General features: G+C 50.5%; 9 protein-coding genes across 9 annotated transcripts; 2 read left to right on the forward strand and 7 right to left on the reverse strand.

The window, feature by feature from the left end:
- Window positions 1-23: 23 nt before the first annotated feature.
- Window positions 24-2300, reverse strand: N7482_004610 (uncharacterized protein; the record flags this gene model as incomplete). The annotated part of the gene is made up of 1 exon (XM_056686735.1): window positions 24-2300. One exon carries the CDS (start codon window positions 2298-2300, stop codon window positions 24-26), a length of 2277 nt encoding a protein of 758 aa, XP_056545477.1.
- Window positions 2301-2671: 371 nt separating this feature from the next.
- On the forward strand, window positions 2672-4190 carry cds1 (phosphatidate cytidylyltransferase; the record flags this gene model as incomplete). Its single annotated transcript, XM_056686736.1, has 4 exons — window positions 2672-2821; window positions 2893-3256; window positions 3311-4101; window positions 4152-4190. 4 exons carry the CDS (start codon window positions 2672-2674, stop codon window positions 4188-4190), a joined length of 1344 nt encoding a protein of 447 aa, XP_056545478.1.
- Window positions 4191-5111: 921 nt separating this feature from the next.
- Window positions 5112-6347, reverse strand: N7482_004612 (uncharacterized protein; the record flags this gene model as incomplete). Its single annotated transcript, XM_056686737.1, has 1 exon — window positions 5112-6347. One exon carries the CDS (start codon window positions 6345-6347, stop codon window positions 5112-5114), a length of 1236 nt encoding a protein of 411 aa, XP_056545479.1.
- Window positions 6348-7395: 1048 nt separating this feature from the next.
- On the forward strand, window positions 7396-9055 carry N7482_004613 (uncharacterized protein; the record flags this gene model as incomplete). The annotated part of the gene is made up of 3 exons (XM_056686738.1): window positions 7396-8075; window positions 8125-8212; window positions 8264-9055. 3 exons carry the CDS (start codon window positions 7396-7398, stop codon window positions 9053-9055), a joined length of 1560 nt encoding a protein of 519 aa, XP_056545480.1.
- A 520-nt stretch (window positions 9056-9575) lies between these two features.
- Window positions 9576-10993, reverse strand: N7482_004614 (putative cyclin; the record flags this gene model as incomplete). Its single annotated transcript, XM_056686739.1, has 5 exons — window positions 9576-9976; window positions 10040-10367; window positions 10430-10558; window positions 10613-10694; window positions 10764-10993. The coding sequence occupies 5 exons, from the start codon at window positions 10991-10993 to the stop codon at window positions 9576-9578; spliced, it is 1170 nt and encodes a 389-aa protein (XP_056545481.1).
- Window positions 10994-11264: 271 nt separating this feature from the next.
- On the reverse strand, window positions 11265-12221 carry N7482_004615 (uncharacterized protein; the record flags this gene model as incomplete). The annotated part of the gene is made up of 3 exons (XM_056686740.1): window positions 11265-11992; window positions 12050-12054; window positions 12106-12221. 3 exons carry the CDS (start codon window positions 12219-12221, stop codon window positions 11265-11267), a joined length of 849 nt encoding a protein of 282 aa, XP_056545482.1.
- A 1167-nt stretch (window positions 12222-13388) lies between these two features.
- Window positions 13389-17184, reverse strand: N7482_004616 (uncharacterized protein; the record flags this gene model as incomplete). The annotated part of the gene is made up of 14 exons (XM_056686741.1): window positions 13389-13595; window positions 13649-13729; window positions 13796-14064; window positions 14125-14341; window positions 14397-14455; window positions 14508-14610; window positions 14666-14999; window positions 15082-15108; window positions 15159-15331; window positions 15383-15561; window positions 15622-15677; window positions 15728-16227; window positions 16278-16330; window positions 16386-17184. The coding sequence occupies 14 exons, from the start codon at window positions 17182-17184 to the stop codon at window positions 13389-13391; spliced, it is 3057 nt and encodes a 1018-aa protein (XP_056545483.1).
- Window positions 17185-18343: 1159 nt separating this feature from the next.
- Window positions 18344-20394, reverse strand: zrfD (putative plasma membrane zinc ion transporter; the record flags this gene model as incomplete). The annotated part of the gene is made up of 5 exons (XM_056686742.1): window positions 18344-18602; window positions 18664-18763; window positions 18818-19903; window positions 19995-20221; window positions 20312-20394. 5 exons carry the CDS (start codon window positions 20392-20394, stop codon window positions 18344-18346), a joined length of 1755 nt encoding a protein of 584 aa, XP_056545484.1.
- A 452-nt stretch (window positions 20395-20846) lies between these two features.
- Window positions 20847-21952, reverse strand: N7482_004618 (putative fructosamine-3-kinase; the record flags this gene model as incomplete). The annotated part of the gene is made up of 2 exons (XM_056686743.1): window positions 20847-20949; window positions 21009-21952. 2 exons carry the CDS (start codon window positions 21950-21952, stop codon window positions 20847-20849), a joined length of 1047 nt encoding a protein of 348 aa, XP_056545485.1.
- Between the last annotated feature and the right edge of the window lie 224 nt (window positions 21953-22176).

Raw genomic sequence — 22176 nt, forward strand, 5'->3', positions numbered from 1 at the left:
TTCCCTACCTTGCCCTCCCTTCGTCACTCTCGCCGAGAACTGGGGAACGCTTCGGCTAGCGACTCAGCTTCTTGCGGATTCGTCCATTCTTCCAGCAGTTCGTGTGCCATGTCAACCGTCTCATCATCGACGCCCGCCTCGAGGACAGACCCATCGCAGAATGCCAGACGCGTGAGCACCACCAGGTGCTTCTGTTTGCTCCCCGGTACACACGCCAATTTCTCCTGCATGTTGATGGATGACCCATGGCGACGCATGACTCCGAATATTAGGCGCATCAGACCATTGACCATTGCAACGCGCAGGTCCTGTTCAGGAGGTGACGAGTAGAGCGCATCCAGCTCGTCATGCATCGATCGGAATAGACGCGGCAAAGCAGTTGGGTGGGCTGCGATGATGGCACTTCCATGTTCTCGGGACGGGGCGGCCGGGTTGAAGGCTAGAGATTCGAGCAAGATGAGAACCTCAAGTCGCATAGCACAAATGTCGTAGGCTGTGTAAGGCTCGACGCCCTCATCTGGAATGACCGCCTCGCTGAGCATGAAGGAGAGACGGTCGATGATCCATTTCTGCACGTCCGCCTGGTCTTGCTCCGAGGACATGATGGGGCCGAACGAGTCTACACGGATGCTGGTTAACAACAGAGGTAGTATGATCATGATGTCCTTGAGCGGTTGAGAGCCATGCAGCATCACCAAGATGAAGGTGTACCGGATGTGTGCCCAGAAATTATCGAGTGCCCCCTTTACATGTAGCAGTTGGCATGAGATGTGATAGAGTAGGCGAAGGGCCTCGGTCGAATCGACTTCCAAATGTAGGTCCGATTGGGGGGTTGACCGGGGTATCCGTGCCTTTTCTCGTGCTGCTGGGGAGTACTTGAACCGGGGGACAGCATTGACCTCCACCGAATCTTGAAGTACACCGACCAAGGGAGTAATCAGATCCGAGAGCGGAGCACCGTCCGTCATCAAGACATACCTCGCAATGGACATGAATCGAGGCACTGGTTCATAGAAGCGTTCTGTTAGTCCCCGTCGCCAGAGCGGCCCAATGGTATACATGTATTCCAACACGAAGTTGCCCATATCTGACTGAGCCAGTCCGTCCATGACAATACTCGATAGAGGCTTATGCGGCTCGGACGGGAAATAGAGGCTGGCGAACGCTTCAAGGTCGCTCTGCTGTCCAGGAAGCATTCTATGATTCAAAAGGCGTTTCATAAGGTGCGGATCATGGTTGCCCACATCCCGTGGCTTGGGCTCGTCGTCAAAGACAGTTCCGGTGGTATCGGTGGGGAGATCAACCATCATGAGCTCTCCCGCGGGGCTGAGCTGTAACGGAGCGGGACCGTCATGGCTTGCCTGCCGTTTTCGCTTCCCAGGAACCGTTGGTGTACCTCGTTTTGACCGTGCTGCTGACTTGCTAGGAGACACCACCGCGATCTCATCATCATCGAACCCATCACGGAAAGGGAGTACTCGAGACTTTTTTGGAGTAACAGGTGGAAGCTTCTCCTCGGTGCGCTGCTTCGATTTATAGTTGCGCAGCTGATGGACCTCCTCGGCTAGATCCTGCTGGAGGAAGAGGTTCTCCGTCGCCAGCATTTTACCCTCTGACATCGCCGCATCGACCGCTTCCTTGTGTGTGGTTTCCCGATCGGCCATGGCCTTACGTAGCGCCGCTAATTGTCGGTCATACTCCTCGACCATTCGTGTTTGCTTCGAGCGAATTATGGCGATTTCTCCAGCCTTTGTTTCGGCCATGGTTTTGGCTTCCGTTAACTCTCGGCGCATCTGTTCCTTTTCCTGTTCGAGCTGCAGACAAGCATATTTAGTTTGATATTTCGGACAAGGCCCAGTAGAGCTTGAACTTACTTGTTCCAAGCGCGCGTTCATCTCGTATGCATTTGCTTGGCCATACTGGTCGTCGACCTCCATCATATCACCTAGGGCGCCATTGACAGCCCATCCGCTCTCTTTAACAAGTACATGAGCACCGTGTGGAACTGCTTGTTGTCCCTCCACATTGTCATAGACCTCTGCTTCCAATTCTCCCACCTCCAGCGTATCATAATCGTTCGTCAATCCGGTGTGTAGACGGGGCGGCAGTTTCAAGCCGGCAGCTGTCTGTCTAGTGTGCGCGAGGGCGGCCTCGTTCAGCGCTAGCGGCGCATCATGTTGCTGGTGGTGCGTTGCCGGAGCCTGGGTCGCCTGGAAAGCATTCTGCTCGAGCTCGTAAAGCGTGCCTGGAGGCAGGGAATCGAAGTCGTCGGAGAAGTAATCATCGTCAATGTCTTCCATGCCCCCGCCATGAATGGTGTTACTGGAGCGTTGGGCGAGCCTTGGAAAATAGGAAATGGAGGACAAAAGGGGAGACTGCTGGAGGTAATGAGCTTCACAGGGTCGTGATCATCCTGGGAGCTTGGCTGGTTAGGGCTCGTCAGGACCGGTCCAGGCTGGGGTTGAGAAATCGGCGGATGAGGCGCAGCTCCACAATTGTTGTTGCCTCGATTTCCAATTTCCCCAAACTCGCGCTGTGTTGACGGAGCTGACCGCTTTCGGATTCACATGAGCTCATGAACTTGCCAACTCCACTCTTCCTTTTCTTTCTGATCTGGTCATAATCCCTCCATTCCCTCCCCCTCCTCCCCCCTTTTCCTTTTTCGCCCACCATGTCCAAGTCTCGCCGCAATGTTCGGTTTCAACGCAGGTCCAACGGAGAGCGGCGGCTGAGCGTGTCCGACGTCAGCGACGCACCCTCGGAGCCCTCCAGCCCCGGCAAAAATGGCAGCGTGTCGCACCCGACGACTATACCTGAAGAGGTAGACTTCGTGTCTTTTCTTGTCTTGTATGTTTGGCGTGGCTAACTTGTCCTTTTCTCCCATTTCTGCAGAAGCCGCAGCAGTCCGAGTACGAGAAAAAGAAACAGACCTTCATTACTCGAACGATATGGTCTTTCGTGATGATCGCGGGCTTCTTCGTCGCCTTGTTCTCCGGTCACATCTATATTATCGGTTTAGTCACTGCCATCCAGATCGTCTCGTTCAAGGAAGTTATCGCCATCGCCAATGTCCCTAGCAAGCAGAAAAACCTCCGCTTCACCAAGTCCCTCAATTGGTATTTCCTCGCGACGACCATGTATTTCCTGTATGGAGAGAGCGTGATCTACTACTTCAAGCATATCTTGTTGGTGGATAAGGTTCTTCTGCCCCTGGCGACGCATCACCGGTTCATTAGCTTTACTCTCTACGTTATGGGTGAGTTTGGTGCGCCTCGGCTTTATTTGGACCGTATGTACTGAGACTTATTAGGCTTCGTGTTCTTCGTTGGATCGCTGCAGAAGGGACACTACCGATTCCAGTTCACCCAGTTCGCTTGGACTCATATGGCTCTGTACCTGATTGTGGTCCAGGCCCACTTTGTGATGAACAACATCTTCGAGGGCATGATCTGGTTCTTCCTTCCCGCGTCTTTGGTTATTACCAACGACATCTTCGCTTACGTCTGCGGTATCACCTTTGGCCGCACTCAGTTGATCCAGCTGTCCCCCAAGAAGACCGTCGAGGGTTTCATTGGAGCTTGGATCTGCACGGTCATCTTCGGTTACTTCATGACCAACCTGCTGATGCAGTACAAGTACTTTATCTGCCCTGTCAATGATCTTGGTGCGAACGTCTTGACCGGCCTCGAGTGCGTCCCGAATCCGGCTTTCGTTCCGCAGCCCTACTCCATGGCGGTGTTTGGCATGGATAAGACTTTCTACATCGAGCCCATGCAGTTCCACATCCTGGGCTTTGCTACTTTCGCTTCTCTCATTGCTCCCTTCGGTGGTTTCTTTGCCTCTGGCCTGAAGCGTACTTTCAAGATTAAGGACTTCGGCGAATCGATCCCCGGTCACGGTGGTATCACCGACCGCATGGACTGCCAGTTCATCATGGGTTTCTTCGCTTTCATGTACTACCACAGCTTCATTGCTATCTACAAGGCGAGCGTGGGCGATATCATTGAGACCGCCATTAACGGTCTGACTGTTGAGGAGCAGCTTGATGTTGTCCGCGGCCTCGGCAAGTATTTGTACAACCAGGGGGCCGTCTCGGAAAAGGTAAGTACTCGCGCCATATCATTGCTTTTCTTAATCACTAAGTTTTATAGATCCTGGACTGCCTCACCAATGAGCTCAAGCGGCGATGAGAGTCTTTGACACCGCCGACCCCCTGAACAATCAAAAATGACGACTTCTTTTTCCCTTGTGTTTTTCCTGCTCCTTGACGAGGACGTCCTTCTGCCCCGTGCTTCTGTCTCAGTGTTCTTTCAACTAGCTGCTGTCGTGTCGAACTTTCTCCCTCTATCCTTGCTTCTATCGGGGATTTAACGTGCATACTGTTTGTTATGTTGTCCCGTTGAGACCTGCATGCTCCACCTGCGTGCATGCATAGCATATTCACACGTCCACTCGTCTTTCAACGCGGCATCTACCACATTTCAACAAGTGAGCTAAATGGCAAGGAACTCGATTCCATTTCAAAGGGAGGCAGCAAACTATGTTCGCGCTCGAGGCACGGGGACGATCTTTTTATTTACTTCATGGCTGTTTTTGTCTAACTTTTTTCTTGGCTTTATTATCCTTTACGTTTTCTGCCGACTCGCTCTGGGGTCTGCGTTGGTCCTCTTTGATGATTTTACTTCGATGGCTTGGGCTGGGGTCTCATGGATGCTGGTATACTTTGCGACCGTGGATGAACAACGGTCCTTCTTAATGCATAGCCCGAACAGGTCATAAAAGACAAGGCCTGCTTCGGGAGGAACACAGTGGTTTGCTTTCTTCTAGTCTTGCAGTGGTTTCTCCCTGGTGGGCCGTGGGTCCGGAGATGGAATGTATAATTTGTACATAGCTTTCAATCCAACGTACGTTGACTTTGACGTTGACTTTGGCTCTTTCCATCGACTCCTCTCCACCCCATCGAATGGACTGGGCTGCGACATTCGATTTTGTGGACGGATCGACGCAAAAGGTGATGTGGTCTGCCTATGTTGAGCTGGACGACTTGAATTTATAGTCACGTCCGAACAAGTACGTGGAGATGCATGCATGAAACAGCTACTGCGTATTGACTAGGAAGCAACGACGAAGAAATTGCTTCTCCAACGAACGGCAATCGCTTCCACGAGACTGTTCACCAGCCCGTGGGACTGCGGAGCCGCTACAACCGGCTCGAGAACCTCGTCTTCCGAATCCAATGAATCCGAGTACTCATCTAGCAGCGTGTTCTCTCCCTGCACTCCCGCCGGCTCGTCGGCTCTGATTGCCTGAACACATCTTTGCAGACCTTCGGCAATATCATTCGAACATTGCAAGTTTTCACTCATCATTGTTTCCTTGGCGCTTTTTTCCCACGCTTCTAATTCAATCCGCCTGGTTTGTATTTCTCTGAGCTGCGCGAGCAACCTTCCCTCCAAGAGGTTTTTGTTGCGCTTGAGCTCCTCCGTGGAAGATCGCAACTCCCGCCGAATGCAGGCGACCTTTTCCGAACGAACCGGATCGTCGAGGGCCTCCAGGAAAAGCTGTGCGTTTTCCGCCAGTCGCTCGACCCCGGCCGCGGTTTTTCGAAGCCGGTGGACTGCAGAGTGGCGCAGTTCGCGAAGCAGACCGAGCACCTCGTGAAGGGGCCTTTTCAGATCTTTGACCATCGCGGCTGGATGCTGGGCTAGAATCTTAGTCCATTCGGTGAGCTCTCCGGCTTCGGGGCAATCCCATCCATTTGTTGCTAGGACATGAGGGAACTGCTGCTGCGCAAACTTAAAGCAGCTTTCTTCAAGCAATCCTTGAATAGTAGTCAAAAGAAAATGCTGGCCTCGATACTGAATGTATACCGGGTATAGCGACGGAACCGTTGCAATGGTGCCCAGATTGTTCTTTAGGAGTGCCGTCGAGGTGAATCGATCGGTAGAGGGCGTCCGCTCATCATTGAATGCCGCGTAAGAGACAATTTCAATCTCCTCTGGGGCCTCCCTTTCGGAAATCTCCTGCACCGTGTTTGCCTCATCTCTCGCTGCCTCCGCCTCTGAAGCTTCTCTCTCGGCGCTCTGAGTAGGCGACACATCAAACAACTCGGGAAATCGAGTCCGGGCCCTCAACGTGGAGTTGAACACCCGGTTCTCAAGCAGCTTTTTAGCCACGGTGCTGGTGCGATCGATATCATGCTCCCGCAGAATATCGCTGAGGGCAAGGCGATTTTGTTCAATCAAACCTTTGACGGCCTTCAATTTTCTCACGTGGGAGTTCGAGCCGCGGAAAATATGCTGACAGGCCAAGTAAACCAGCCTCTCGTCAGGATCGTTTTGCGCCATCTTTTGGCGTGAGATGATGGCCTTGGAATATCAGGGAATCCAGCTCTTATCTATACCGCAAGTAGGCTCGCGATCCTGAGAGTAAGGACGGAACTCGCGACGAAGGTGGGCAATTTGCCGGTCTTGAGCTATAGATAGTGTCCGAGCCAATCAATCTAAGGATCTTGAAGAGGAGCAAAGGGAGAAAAAGAAGACCAGCAGAGTCGTGGCACCTATCTTTGATTGATCAAGAATGTATACTTGTGTAACCAGAAAATGAACTTAAGAACGAGAAGCGGGCTATGCGAGAGGCAGTCATGCTGTGTGATTAATGCGATCCATCAATCTCCAATGTGCGGGGTCCAGCACGGTCCCAATGTTCGCATCGTGCAGCTGGCCGCAATCTCCAGCCTCACTTGAAGGCAGGTTTTCACCCGGCATTGGCTCTGTGCACCCGCCGTAAGCGATACAAATCTGTTAGTTGGGACACGTACCTTGCTCAAGCCACATCCCCTCCCTTTTTGAGGACCGGGGGTGTTTATATCGAGCGGGAGGGTTGGGATTCGTCGCCCCGAGAAGGCTTATCAGGGCACCATGAAGATTGATCTGCATCCTTCGATAGATGCAAGATTGCCTGGCCGAGGCGCCTGTGCCGGCCAGTGATTCGAACGATCTTAATGTCGACCGAGCGTAGCCTGCATAGCATGACTCGCACCCCGGGGCACAAGTACTGCATGAGTGCGGGCACCCGTACGAGCCAGAACACGTCGCCACATATGCCGGTCTCCTGCGCATACAAGATGCATACAAGACAACTCATCTCCTTACTATTCCGTGGCGAGAGGCTCTGCTAGAATTGTGGTCAAGCCGATATCCAATTTTCAAGGACCATCTGCTAGAAGCCCCAGGGTGCTTTCATACCGGGCGGTTTATTCATCCCATCTACATGGACAAAGTCCGCTGGAAGTACAGAGGGGGAAAGTTATAAATTGGGGCATTTTTCACCACCGAATGAATTCACATCGTTCAGAGATTCTTTACTTTTCCTCTTATCAAACACCGCATCAACATGTCTGTAGAAGCCAAGTCTCGGCCTGCACGGCAGGAAGGCTCCTCTTCCCCTGAATTATACAACGACGTCCTGAAGAATGCCGTGAAGCACATTGCCATTCTCGCCTCGAGGAAGGAACTGCAGGATACCTCGCACATTCTTGATGAAATCGATCAACAGAAAGAACGCATCGCGGTCCTGGAAGGCGAGCTCGCCAAAGCTCAGGAAGAACACGAAACCCAGGAACAACACACAAGAGTCACAGTCAGCAAAATGTGTACTGCGAACCATCATTTGACAGCCGAGAAAACAGAAGCGCAGGCAAAGATTACATCTCTTGAGACATCTCTGGCAGAGAAGGATACAGATCTAACTAAATCCGCCCAGCTAATGGAAGGCCTTCAAAGCCAGATAAATCAGTTGACGTCAGAAAAAACGGAAGAGACAGCGAAAGTAACACGCGCTTCTCGAGAAATAACGTCCCTTCAGATTACTATCAAGGAGAAGGATAAGCTGATTGACAAAATGAAGGGTGCTGGTTCAAACCTGAAGGAATTGCTTGTGTCCGAGAAAAAGAAAAACGACGCTCTCGAGGAGGAAAAGAAGCATCTCGACGAAGAAGCGAAGAAGTCCCGGACGCAGCTTCAAAAGCTCGAGAGCTTTACCATTCGATTTTCCGAAAAAAACGAAGAATCCATGTATGTCTCCCCTGCACCTTGTACTAGGATAAATATTCACTTCCCTCAGGATCGACGCATTTTCAGCTCTGTGGGATTATGCCGCCGACGAGCTGTATACAATCTTGGGCCAGAATCTCACCCTCGAGGCTCTCAATGTGTGTGATGCCCTATTTCACTAATTGATGTCTCTACTGATACAATCACAGGATAAAGAAAAATGGAACAAATTTCGAAGAGAAAGCGAGAATGCCGTGCGACATCATGCCCCTCTGCTTGCTTCGAATTCTGTCCCCGCCAAAGGGATGCGCCTCGCCGTGATCCTGGGTATTCTTGCCCGAGAGATCAACAAGCACATCTTCCAGCCGAACTATCTTCTTTCAGAGGATTGTCAAATCCGGGACATTCTGAGCCAGCTCGCTAGCGAAGATAGCGAGAAAGAATCTTTCTGTCGAGCAATGCTTCTCTCTATCGAGACCGAGACTCAACGGAGCTCCGTTCAGTCCAGGGTGCAAGCTGTGGTGAGGAAAGTTGCATCACACCTCTATGAGCTACTCTCCGAAACCCAATATAGCGAGCTGCGACAAGTTCTAGCAAAGATTGTGGAGAGGGCGATCGAGATATGGATCCCCATCCAACATTCCAAGAACAAGTACGAGTCAGACTTTGATCCACACGAGTGGGGAGATCAAGAGTGCAGGCCGTTCCATTTCCCAACTGGCAATGATGCTCACAGCGAAATCGTCTCGGAGGTCTCCGTGGACAATCTTCTCACTGTTGTTCCGCGCATCTCGCTACTAAGGGACAACCATCGCTACCCTCGAACCTGGGTCATTAAGCTGATCAAACAGGAAAGGCTATGTGCGCTGGCTGAGCAAGAGATGTATCAAGAAACTACCAGCCCCACAAAAGATAAAATGGTATCGAATGGTGCGAGGCGGCAGTCCATTGCTAAGGGCACCACCCATCCCAACGGGGAGTCTTTTTTAGGGAAGCAGTGATTTGGAAGAGATTCAGAGACTGGGTGAAGGTGAAGCCTAGGCCACGACCTAGGCCACGACCGAGGTCGGCCAGAGTGCCTTGTTCATGAGTTTCGGGGACATTGGAGTTGGGATCGGTGGAGGATGAAGGACTTCAGTTTGCTTTTGCTCAATTTGTCTTTTTGCTACTTTGAACCCTGACCACTATTTCCGTTTGTTTTGTTAATGCAGAATTCGATGTTGGTTTATGATTACTGCGAGCCTCATGGTAGACCTGCACTTGGCTGATAGTCCCCCTCCCAAACTGTGGTATAACAGACAGCAAGGTGGAAATGGTGCTTAAAGACACGTAGGTAGGAAAAGTAATGATGCATATTTACAAGATGATCAAAGTAGCATCATCTATTTTTAAGTCATGAAGTGTTGAAAGTGGGGTATCATAAAAGTCCATCATAGAAACGACCGGCGACCCTCCACCGAAGCTCTCGCGCACCAGGGAAGCCATCTTTCATCGTATAACTGGCTGAGCCAGCCACCGGTTTCACTCCTCAACCTCATATTCCTCTATCTCCACCTTGAAATACTCAGCCACCCGCCTCTTCTCATCTTCCGCACACGCCGGATCCAGCATAAACCGCACCGCCGCATCCCGGCCACGCTCACTCGTCCCATGGCGGTCACCATTGGCGGCAATTGGCGTCAGCGGGTGATGGGGGCGTTGAGACACGTCCGTTGGTTTGGCACTAGTGCCGTTCTGCGTGGGGCTTTCACCCACATTGTGCGATCGGTCTGTGGGCGTTGCATGCCGTGGGATCTGGTGTTCTTTTACTTCTTGGTTAAGTGGAATGCGTACTGTGAGGAATCGGTCTGGTGGGAAATGAGGGCCAACCGAGGTTGAAGCGCGGTTGTGAGTGTAGAGCTCTAAGATGTCAAGGAGGGTTTCTAGAGAGAATATCAATAAGTTATCCAAGATGAGACCCATCAAAATCGGTAGAGAACTCTTACCCATGACCTCTCCGCGGCTGGTATTCCACTGTGTATAGTCCTCCCCAGACTCCACCGGCTGGAGCCGCTGATCCAAGAGCCGGCCCGCAAGCTCGAGACACGTGAATGCCATGGTTGGCGTGGTCTGTTTGACCGGTGCAAACGTTCGATACAGATCCAGCGAAATGCGATAAGCTAGATCGGAGACTTCCGAGTCCTTTGGTAGATTGTAACGCCGGGCCAGCTTGGCCAGAGTCTTCTGAGGGTGCCGAGTACGGAAGTCAAAGCCCGACGATTCCAGCATAAGCCTTTCAAGTCCAATGACACCACGAGCTTGTGTTTCGAATAACTGAAGGAAAGGTCAGCGTATGATTCACCACCTGGGCTTCCTTTCGAGGGACGTCGACATACAGGATCATCCGGGACTAAATGTTCTGAAGCGGACAACTTCAGGTTGTAGGCCGCACACACAATTTCCCGAGATTTTTTCAGTGTGTCTTCGATCTTGCATGCTGTGAATAGAGCCGCAGCTGCGGCATCCTATACAATGGTCAGGATAGAGAGCATAGAGGAAGGGATATGCGATAACCATACTGTAAAGTTATAGTCATTATCCGGATGCACCAACCGGAACCGGTGGTAGTACATCACGGCCGTGTTAAATGTCCGCACAGGTCTGCGCACTCAGTCAGCATCTCGGTGCATTCCTCATCTCATCACGCGCATCCGAGACCGTTTAACATACAGGTGAAGCACCTTCCGCACGTTATCAATCCACGAAACACCCTGTAAGCGGAGCGATTCTTCACGTGTCCGGTTCACTCCCATCGCTTCAATGCAACCCTGGATCGTCTCCTCGAAGATGTAAGGCTTGGCTACCTGGATAAAAGACGGGTGAATGGATGGGAGGTCTGGCATCTTGGGCTCAGACCCCGAGCCTGGGCGAGCCCGATCATCCCGGTGATCGGATCCCATTATGCGGAACAAAGGCCGTTCGTGAACGGAATCGCGATACAGCAAGCAATGGCCTTGGATGTCGATGGTTGTCGAGCCCGAAATGGATCCGATATTCCACAGGTCACGTGAAGATAGGTGGGGAGGAATGTTTATCCGAGGTGTATGGGCATTGCCGAAAAGGGACAGTGACAATGTTGCGGATGTTTGAGTTCTTCATGGAAGATGGCAAAGAGGAAGGGAGAGTGAATCAGACAATCAAAGTTAAATTGTGCTGGACATTTGGTGAAGTTTATGGAACACCCCGGCCAGCCCTAGTGGCCTTTGCCAGTTCACTCTGCGCGGTATTATCCGCATACCGCTTGTAGATAGGCAGATAATACTCCTTCTCACTTGTTGTCTCCTGAATACTCTTCCGTTTCTGAAGCGCAGATACCCATTTTCTCCACCTTCTCCATACTACCTCGTCAGAACCACCGCGTCCTTCAGCAGGAACCCCCAACCCACCGCTCTTAAAAGCATCAAATACCCACAGTCGCACTGCCCACGGTGCTAGCACAAGATCAGGCAAGCTCACCTCGGAGCCAAGGAAGAAGGGCCCCTCGGGGTGCATCTCCTTTGTCCAGGCTTTGAGGTGGCCCAGAAAGTCTTGCCGTGCCTTGTCCAATCCCACATCGTCTTCCGCACCACCACCCTCGGCGGGCTGGTATTGCAGGAAGCGATGGAAGGACGGAATGATGCGCGACGTGACGTAGTCGATCCAGATACGCTCACGGGCGCGCTCGTACGGATCCTGTGGAAGGAAGCTTGGTTTGTGTGACGGGTATGCCTCCTCCAGGTACTCCAAGATCACGGTGGACTCATAGAGCGGTTGAGGCTGCGGGTCAGTGGGGCACGAGAGGGTTGGAACGAGGCCGCGGGGATTGAGAGTGAGAAGAGAATCAGGTTTGTTGTATGGGTTTACTTCGATGTACTGGTATGGGATCTGCTTCTCCTCGAGGGCAAGCCAGACGCGTTGAACTTGGGAATTTATCAGCTTCACTCCGCGGATTCAGTTGCTGTGATATACGAACGCACCAAATCTGTGGCCGATCAGTAAGTGCGATTCCCGGCGTTGGCGACTTGCTACTTACGGACAGAACCACCCCGCATACAACTTCAGCGGCTGTTCCGCCCGATGTTTTTCAACCAGCGCCTTGGCGGGGCCGGTGGCCTCTGGGTGGATATCTGAATCAGGGTGGGCGGGCATTTTGAAGGGATTCTGGTTGGGAGTCTGAATCAAATATTTCTGCCAAGTAGAAAGAAGCTGAAACTGGACAGCTGAAAGTTTAGTGTATAGGCTCCAAGCTATGTACCTGATTCCCTATGGTGCCCGGTACGGCTCAAAATAGCGCTTTTACAACGTAATTACAGGAATCTAACCCCCGCTCCTTGGGTCATGTATTGAGGGCTTAGCGGTTTCGCCATAATGACGCGCGAAATCATGCACCAAATCTGACCCCCATGTATATCTCAGGAGCGAGGCTATTGCTTACCGAGCAGCGCTTCAAGGTCTTCTAGGGTACTCTCCCCCAACCTACAAGTGCTGGTTATATTATGCTCTGGTATCAGTTCAACTATTATATGTATTGAAGTCAAGAACTTATTGACACGACGTATGGTATTCTACCTATATAGCGGGTTGTGGCATAGGGTTTGGCCTCTTTATCTAGTCGTTGAATCAATGTACTAGGCTGCACGTCGGCCTACTGAAATGAGATAGATGGTTTACCTCATGCCGAGAGTGTCTGAAAGAGAGCGCGTTGACATGGAGCCCGGTTGCCATTTCCACGTGGCTATCGCTCCGTAGAAGTAACAACGCAAAGAATCCCTATGTAGAACGTTGAAGTCTCGAACAATGCTCCCAAGCCGTTCACCGCACCCGCATCAACCGGCCAAGCAGGACCTAGCATAGGCTAGCCCAGTCTATTTTCCAATCAAATTATCTTCTTTTAGGCACAAAGTTTTGGTCGATATAATGGAGGTGCGCGGCAACTGACAGCCAGAATGAATCATTTTACAGGTCTTTGTTGCTTTCCATCGATTTTGTCACACAAAGGGCATCTACTCAGCTTAGGATCCAATCTTTGATGTGCAACGTGTCAAAATATCTGTTTCATGTGCTCCCACAAGCCCAATTAGCCAAGTTTCGATAGAGCATATTAAATGTCGTAGAAAGGGCTATCGGGGCTTAGCGTAATGGAGGTCTGTCTGCGAATAGTCCTGGATACCAAAGTAAAATACCATTACACTCGAACCAACAGAAAATCAATTTAGAATACTGCAAAAGCTATCTAGAATACCTTGTCATAGAACATATGAAGCGATCATGAGCCCTGTGTAGTGACTGCTTAGGCATGGCGACCTTGAACTAGACTCAAGAGCTAGCACCGATTGCATATTCTGAGGCCACTACTTCCATCACATTTCGAGCATTAGCCAAAATCCCCTCTGCTCTATTAGTCTCCAGTTCCAGTTCTCGTGCTAATTCGGGCTCCTGCTGTGCCTCAGGGATGTGGCCTGCTTCTGCGACTACAGAATGAAAGTCCCGCACAATATTCTCAATCTCCTCATTTATATTGGCCTGCAAGGTTCCGAAGCAAACCGCCAGTTTGTTCCGGTATTCCTCCAACGTACCGCGAGAAAGATTATGAAAAAGGCTCGAACGTTGAAGATGGTTGTGCATGATGTTCTTCCGCCTTTGATCACTGCCGCCTCCTAAAGTTGCGAGTAAGAATAAGTGCTTTGATTATGGAAACATTTAAGGGCAATAATTGACCATACCTGATTCTCTTTGACATGAAATATAAGCTGGCCGCATGAGGCCAGAGATGAATGAGCTGGCATGACCGTAGAGCATATCGGTTTTGATGACCCTTGAGTTATAAGATTAGTTTCCAGGCCCACAAAAGCTTGAAGACGGATATCGGCATACTCGGTGTTAGACAGGAGATCTCTAATCGAGACCTCGATATGATGATTGATATAACCCTGTCTGGAGAGCATGCTGCGAAGAAGATTTTGAAGGGCGCGAGGTGCAAGTTGAATATGCGCTGCATGGGGGAAAATCCTGAGCAACCAGGCTAAAATTTTTGGAACAAAGAACCACTCACGGCTAAGTTGTCTGGAAGCATTCTGGAAAATAGCAGCAGTATCTTGAGCTGAACTGCCTATCTGTAATTCCAACCATTCTAGTAGCACTTCCCATTGAGGATCTAAGTGATCGCGAGTCGGAAGTACCAGCTCATCATTCCAAGAGCGATCGCGCTGTTGTTGCGTGGAGTGAGTCCCGAACTTGGCGCAAAACACTTTGTATGTAGAGTGGTGCCACTAATAGCCGAATTAGATACATCTTGGGTTCTAGTTTAGCCATAGCAAAACTTACAGAAGCCCATTCAGAGCTGGTCTCGATGCTCATATTTTTCCATTCATCTCGGTGACTTCCTAGAGAGGGTGAGTTATTGGAGATGTCGGCTCATGACATGGCTCGACTTACTTGCGCAATCATTAATCGACGCATTATAACGACTTTTCAATCCCTCTTGCATTCGAGCCACATAGGCTTGAGGTGAGGTAAAGCCCTGTTTATCATCAGGAATCTTTCCATTGTTGGTAGTTCTGCAGCTCACTTGGCATATTTGTGGAATTTCATACCCGACGAAGAACTTCTTCCACATTGCCTAGAAGTCCGCGCAGTGTCTTAGCCCTCTCCGCCGTCACGGAATCGGCCCCAGACAAGGCCCACTGTCGCAAGGACAGTAGCAGTACTGGTACTTCGTGATCAAAAAAGGCGCGAGTGGCATGCAGTTGAGCCTCTGCAGGAACAAGCTGACGGTAGTGACGAAGCTCACGGATACCGGTCAAATTAACATATGCTTCAGCTTGGTGGGTTCGACTCGCACGATGTTTCGCGTATAGTGTGTTGCTGACGCAAAATACTCTGATACCTTCATGTCTTCCCAGAAGTTCTTGCGATATTTTGGTGTTCCTTTGGGTGATTAGAAATCGTGTGATCCTGGACAAAATGATGAGAAAGTACCGAGAGGGGACGTCAAGGAGGCCGCGCTTACTCAAAATTCAGCGTCTTTTCTTGGTCACTATTCCGAAATTAGCGATGGGCACGAGATAATGAACAACATTAACCAACCGCAGCTGTGATTCCCTGAGAGCAAGCTCTGGTTTATTACGCTCATCCGCATTTTGTCGAGCCACCTCGGTTTCGTCGATACTCTGTCTGATTCTCTCGATATCCTCGTTCATCTGTTTAACACGCCGGCCGTTTGGATCTTTGATGCGAGCAGCTTCTTCAGCCGATACTTCCTAAAGCTATGTTAAAAAGGAAAAGACCTGGGGTAAAGGTATTGGCCATACTTCTGATCTTGTGCAAACAATTCGTCGCGGCTGGTTACGCTTGCATCTTTTGACAATGTCATGTACAGACTGATCGGAACAGACACGGGAAATATTTGCGACGATGAACACCTCATCACATTTGTGCTTCAAATATCTTTCAGTAGCTCTGACCCTTGCAAAGTTTAGGTCTCGAAATCCTAGAAAAAATCAATCAACGCTTCTCCGAGAGGGTATTACTTCCAAGCATCAAGGCGTACCAGGAAGATCAGCCAACACCAGGCCAGTTCGCAAAACAGGCGAACTCAGATAAACCCTGATATCTTCAGCATAGGCAACTTTTGGCAAGCACTCAATAATACAGACCTAATTAGCTTGATAAATGGCCAGAGTGCGGGATTACCACCCCCTTGATGATCGGCCGTGAGCATATCAAGCAAGTCCTTACACTCCCTCAGATCGCCGGCAATAGCCGAATAATCCAGCGCATCAGTTCCACCAGGCCGATGAGTTAAACCTGCATATGCCCATCGCTCTAACTCAGAGAGAATCTTATCAAAAGCTTCATCCTGATCCTCAGATAAAAACTCTATAGTTAGTCTCGGCTGGCTCCTGAACAAGGACCGGAACGTTTCCCAAGCTCGTTCAGCGGCATCTCGACATTGCCGTCGTGCTTCTTCGCCTTGAAGCTCGCGATAAGCGGAAGGGACGTAGAACTGTCGGAAATTCAATAGGAGTTCCTCCAAGAGCTCCTTCATTTCTTTGGTAGTCATAAACTCCGCTTCAATGGTAAAGGGGCCCGTATGGGCGTCGTCTGTGTGTCTGAACTCTGTGACCACACAGGTGCACGCTGCTCCATCGCTGCCCTGAGGATAATCCTTAGCTATTTTTCTCATCGCGGAGACAAGTAACATACCGAGCGCGATAGACCTCCTTGGTCCAAGAGTGAATTGATTAGAGAACTTTTGCCTGGTTCGAGAGTCAGGAAAGGCAAAGTCAACAGGACGGTAAAGAAGGCACTCACCAACTCCTGAGTCGCCAATGAATCCCACAGTCCGAGTAACAGGATATTCAAACTCGCTGGCTTTCTGTAACTTTTGGTAGTGAGCATATAAGATGGAGGATTGGTCGTGCACTAGCGCCGAGGAACGTATGCTGGTGGCAAGGCTGGTCAATTTGCCCTTCACCTCCTTGAGTTGGGCTTGAAGGCGACTGTCATAGATTGGCACTCTCGGAAGCGACTCCTCGCGAATAGATCTTTGATTCCCATTTCTCGATTCCCTAGGAACATGCGGTACGCTTCGATCTGAACAGTGCAAACTTTCGGGGTACGCTCCAGGCACTTGGATATTTTCAGTGCGGGTTGTAGATGCCAACGACTCGGCTTGGTGCTCACGTGCGTCGGTAAATACAGTGGAAATAGAAGCTATCGAGCTCTGCCGACCTTGAGATTGACTGATACGAGATTGACTGATGCGAGATTGACTGATGCGAGAGGTCCCGACACGTGGAGGGGTTGGGCTTGGGGAAGCATTGTGCTGGTCTGCATAAGTTGAGGTGGACCGACTAGGAGTTAGTAGAGACGCTTCACGCGTAGAACTCCCCGAAGCAGTCGTAAACTGGGATTGATTCGCAATGTTCAGACCTTGGAACTGAAAGATCGGTGGCGGCGAAGTCCTTGGGAGTGATCGTGGTACACTTGGCGACTGCCGGTTACTTGCAGGTGGAGTTTCACTTTCATCCCAGGAAGACAACGAAAGGGTTCTGGCTCTCGGAGACGAACCAGGGGCAGAAAAATTAAAATCAGATCGAGGGAAACTCATCCTGACTTCGATGATTTGAAGTGAAACCCTGGGCGGGGGGAGGGGGGGATTAACATAATATACACCTTGAACCCAGGACAATGTACAGTTGTACCCCTTGTATTCTTGGAACCTGAGACGCTAGATTGTCTTGGAACACGTGTTGCTCTATGCAAGGTGCTGTGCTCCAGGGCAGTAGCGCTGCATTGGATCCCGATGACTCCACAGCGGCAGCTATAGGAGACTTCTCTTGGGAGCGTGTTTGCCCCGCTAAGTTCATAGTAGCAACTGAAGATGAGTCTATGGCAGCACTTGGATTACGCTTCAATCTATCTATCTCGTGATAGCGGTTGTGGTCATCTAAAGCAATGTTCCATTTGACAATTTTTCCTTTCATACTCGATTTGGCCCCCACAGACTAGTTGGTTGTCGTGCATTGCAAACCTTATCACATGAACGTGCGCAGAGTGGGGATAGAGGTTCACACGCTAAATTTAGGTAGTACCATGGTCTCTTTATCATCTCATCTCCTTGGGTATGTCAATATCCCCCTTTTTCGGTTCCTTGCATTGGAGTATCCATTGTCGAAACATGGAAGCGGTAACTTACCGCTAGCAAGTCATTGGCCACACATGGGCCCACATTCTTTAAGTATTTGTATGTAATTAGGGTACAGTTCCGAAGTCAGGCTTTGTCTTTGTCGAGTATCGGACGCACCGTGGGGTATATTCAACATATTTCCCCCCCCGTATAATTTTCCTTCAATCAATCAATGTTATTCATCCGAATTGGTTCCGCTGACCTCATTGGTCTTGCATGCATACAGTATCAGCTTGCTGCGATATCTGTTTAAGCAAAATTAGGACTTTGGGGGGTGGGGCTGCTACGCCTACAAGGCATCTTCTGGCTTGAACTTTCGCGCTAGGGGGGTTTGCTTAAGCCTACACAGCCCCACCACGAGAACGCGAAACACTACCCTTCTCCATCGAGCAGTACACTTACATTACCTTACCACCACCAACACCCACACGCACACCTTGCCTTACCATCAGAGTTTCATGAAAACAAGCTTACTGTATATGTGTGTAGATGTTGCCCACAACCAAACATCAGTCGATGATGGTCTCTTTCCAGAGATATAGTAAAGGTATCAAACCCCGGTCTTGAATGCTCTGGCTAATTAGGCCCAGGCGCCAACGATACTCATGCAGAATGCTCCGAGGAACACCAGAATGCACGCGTAAACTCTTCGTCTTCCATACAGAATACGCCAGCTCTCATCGCTGAGGAAATCCTCTGACATCAGTTCCACGAGAGAAGCAAAGATTAACAGCCCAGCCGAAATTGCATTCATAACGCCAACCAGGAGTAGGCCAACTTCCGAATCAGGACTGTAGAGTGTATGGGTTGCAAGGCCGATCGCTTGTCCGATAGGTGTTCTGAGCTACTGTCAATACTCGATTGTGCAGCTTTGAACAAATGGGCTTAAAATGAACTTACGTGCAGCCATATGCGAGTGACATGATCCACGGTTGAAGCTGTCTTTCAGACCAGGGAAGTGAAGCAATGCGCGATCCCAAAGCAAGGCCTTCGAAGGTTTCTGTGAAAATCTTGTCAGTTTTTGGGGTAGGGCTTTGCTAGCGGGTCAACGTACGATGAAAAACAATGGCAATCAAGAGAATGATAAACTCATTGCCGATTGAAACACTAAGTGACATGCCGATGAAAACACTATGGAAAAGTATGCCCATCTCGAGAAGATATACCTGCATCGTTTCTTTCTTCCGCTTCTGGTCCGTGGTCAGTTCGTAATGGTGATCGTGACGATCAGCATCTGACTGAATGGCCCTGTTCTCCTTCTCGTGGTGACTCTCAATCTCGGGCGCAGATGCAACACGGATGATATCTTCTGGGGCTTCACCCACGCGATGGATGGCTCTACTAAAACTCGAAGATCTTCCATTCAGCGGCCCCATATCACGCAGATGAGGTCGTCCATCTAGAGTCGACCAGTAACGGCTTCGCTCCTGGGACAGACTAGGATCGCCGATCCTGGTGATTCTTGGAGTTGGAGCTGTCGGGGTTTCTCTCCCGTCGCGAAGGGACGAAGATGCCGGCTGGGTTGCATTTTGGCTGCCTCCACGACAAACGTGTTGAGCTGGACTGAATATCATTTCTACAACGGTCACGAAAAATATGGCGCCCAGAGCAATGGCTCCTGGCATTGCCGGGTAGTCCGTCGTCCAGAAATTGGTCAAGCACGGGTCTCCAAGCGAGGTAAATGCCGTAGGAAGAAGATGCACAAACGCAGTAGCAATCAGAACGCCGGTTCCGAAATGACTGACGAAAAATAGCAACGAGGCTGGTATGTGCAGACGAGGGAATCGTGTCGCTAGAATAGGGAACGCGCAAGCAATGGTGGAGGTTCCCCATATGATAAAGAGCGCTGCGACGTGCAGTGGAAGATCATACACATCGCCGCGGACACCTCCATTGGCACACTGCGATCGCTTTACCGGTGCGGTGTGTTGTCTCTTAATAGGCCTTTCAACAATCAACAGTTGTTTGGAGGTGGAATGCCCGCACAAACTGCTAGATGAGATCAGTGTCGATACGCAGAGCACGGAGAAGAGCCATAATGCCCAATCTTTGATACTCTGGTACGATGGGGCAGTTTTGATTAGATTTAGGTCTTTTGGGCCAGCCTGAAAGCTAGCCTTAGGGGAGGCGAGATGTCCTACTGAGCGAATTAGTAATAAAATCAGTTTTCAGAAGTATGCCGTTCATGCCTGACGATGTCAGTGACACCCCGCACCCCACGCCGGGGTGACCCCCTGTATCTGGTTCCTTCATGAGCGGGGAAGATCTCCAATTTGAACGGCTCTGAGGCCCAGCAAGGCCCTGATCATCATCCTTGTTCTCGCGAGTGTTCACAATGCCATTGAGATCTTGGCAGGTGGTCAGATCGGGGGCGAGAAGTGGCGGGTTTTGGTTCCACTCGTCATTCAGTAGGGTATCGTCCGTTCTGGAAGGGCAATTCATGGCGTCGAGGTACTGGCTATCGTCAAATTTTCGAGTCTCTGCAATTCAACGGCCTGTGTTTGCCAGTTCAAAAAATCTAAAGACCTTCCTGAATGCCAGAACTCACAAGGCCGCATCGATTTTTAGGGCTTGGCAAAGAGGGTACTCCGGGCGGAGCAGGCTTGGCGGGAGCCCCTCATCATCTTCCATGACTTGTGTAGGGGAATGGTTGGGGCCGATATGGGGAATCCTTATTGCTCGTGCAGACTTGTTGTGGAATCTTGTGTGTCGGGTTAAACGATGGGTACTTGTATACCGCTCTACCAGTTGTCGACAGATCAAGTATGTACGTGGATGTGCTTATCTCGTTGGAAGAAGGGAGGTGCGGTTGGAGAGGGTCGATACCTAGGCCTGCGATTTGGAAAATAAATTGATCTACTGGGGATTTTCAGGTCGAGGACTCTATCTCGGATGGAGCGTTTGTTAATTTGTCATAGCATGGATATACACCCTACTATCAATCAATTTTACGGTAGAGTACTCCACACGACTCAGGTTCATTAAAGATGTTCACCATAGCAGCTCTCTAGCTATAGACGAACCTGGTATCTAACACACCGCCACTTCCAAGATGCCCCCTCCACAGCGCGACCCGCAAGTATTTAGCGGCTATCGGTGTACTTCCGAACAAGCTTATTCATAATCGACATGGCTCCTGAGCGATATCCACCACCAAAAATCGCATGGTGGTTCAAGTGATGATACCTGAAAGTAACAAAATTAGCACACACACTAAAGTAGAACCCGCAGTCCACATAACTCACAGCTCATACAACCTCACCCGATCATCGTACTCCTCCACCGGCTCAGTCTTGGGCACAACGCGATGGTATCGCTCGAAAAACCGCGCCCCAAAACCACCAAACATATGCATGATACCCAGCTCAAACTCATTATGCGCATAGCATGCAGACGGGTCATACACCACATCTCCAACCTGCTCCCCCCGGCCCGTCCCCGCGATCTTGCCTCGATCAGCGTTTCCGCTCCACAAATCGCCGTGCACGACCACAGGCTGAATGCCCTGCCCCTCGCGCCGGGAATTATACCCCAGATAGTCATCACCAAGCAGGCGCGGTACGACGACGTGGGCAGTCTGCTCAACGAGTGCGCGCAAATCGGCGTCACGACCATTCCGTTTCTCAGATGACGCGAGGATAGTCAACAGCCGCTCATTGGCGTAGAACTCGGCCCAGCTATCGTGAAATGTATTCGGCTGTTTCGTATCGCCGCAGAAAGTCGGTACAGGGAACCCATACCGCGGCCGACCAGTCTTAGGGTCCGCCGGCGCAGGCGTCGTATGCAATTTGCCCAGCCTGTACGCAAGGCTCGTGGGGTTCGTCTCGTCACTTGAGGTTCGACCCATTGCGCCTCCGAGTTCGAGGAACTCTGTTGCGAGGAAGTAGGTCTTTTTATCATCTAGTGGGCCCCAAGCTAGTGCGCGTGGACAAAAGCCTGGCACGGAGCTGGCGATTGCGTTTAGAGACTCATATTCGCCGTGGAACATTTCTTGGGCAGCGACGCCATCTTTGGAGGTTTTGACGAAGTATTTGTGCTGTTCTTCGGTGCCATCTTCGTTTGTTATCGTGGCAAGGAGTGCGCCTGTGCTTGTGAAGCCTGAGCCTAGACCGGACGAGTCGAGTGTGCACTTCGTGGGATCGGTGTGGAGATTGAGGGCTTTTAGGATGGCTGGTGGAGCTGATCGCATGATTGCTGGGTTGTGCGATACTCGAATATCAGGAGGAGGAGGATTCAAGGTCAAACATTGAGCTGCTGAATGCTGCCGATAATTTGGGGGATGGAAGCACGACAGGATGCTGAAAGGGTACATATGACGTCGGTTCTCCACAAAAATTGATAAGATAAGGATATCCGCGATCTCTTCAGAGATAAGAACTTGGCAAGGCAAGGGCTATACAACAAAGACTTGGT

The sequence above is a fragment of the Penicillium canariense genome, assembly GCF_028826845.1.
Source record: "Penicillium canariense strain IBT 26290 chromosome Unknown utg000002l_segment0_segment0, whole genome shotgun sequence".
Classification (NCBI taxonomy): Eukaryota; Fungi; Ascomycota; class Eurotiomycetes; order Eurotiales; family Aspergillaceae; genus Penicillium; species Penicillium canariense.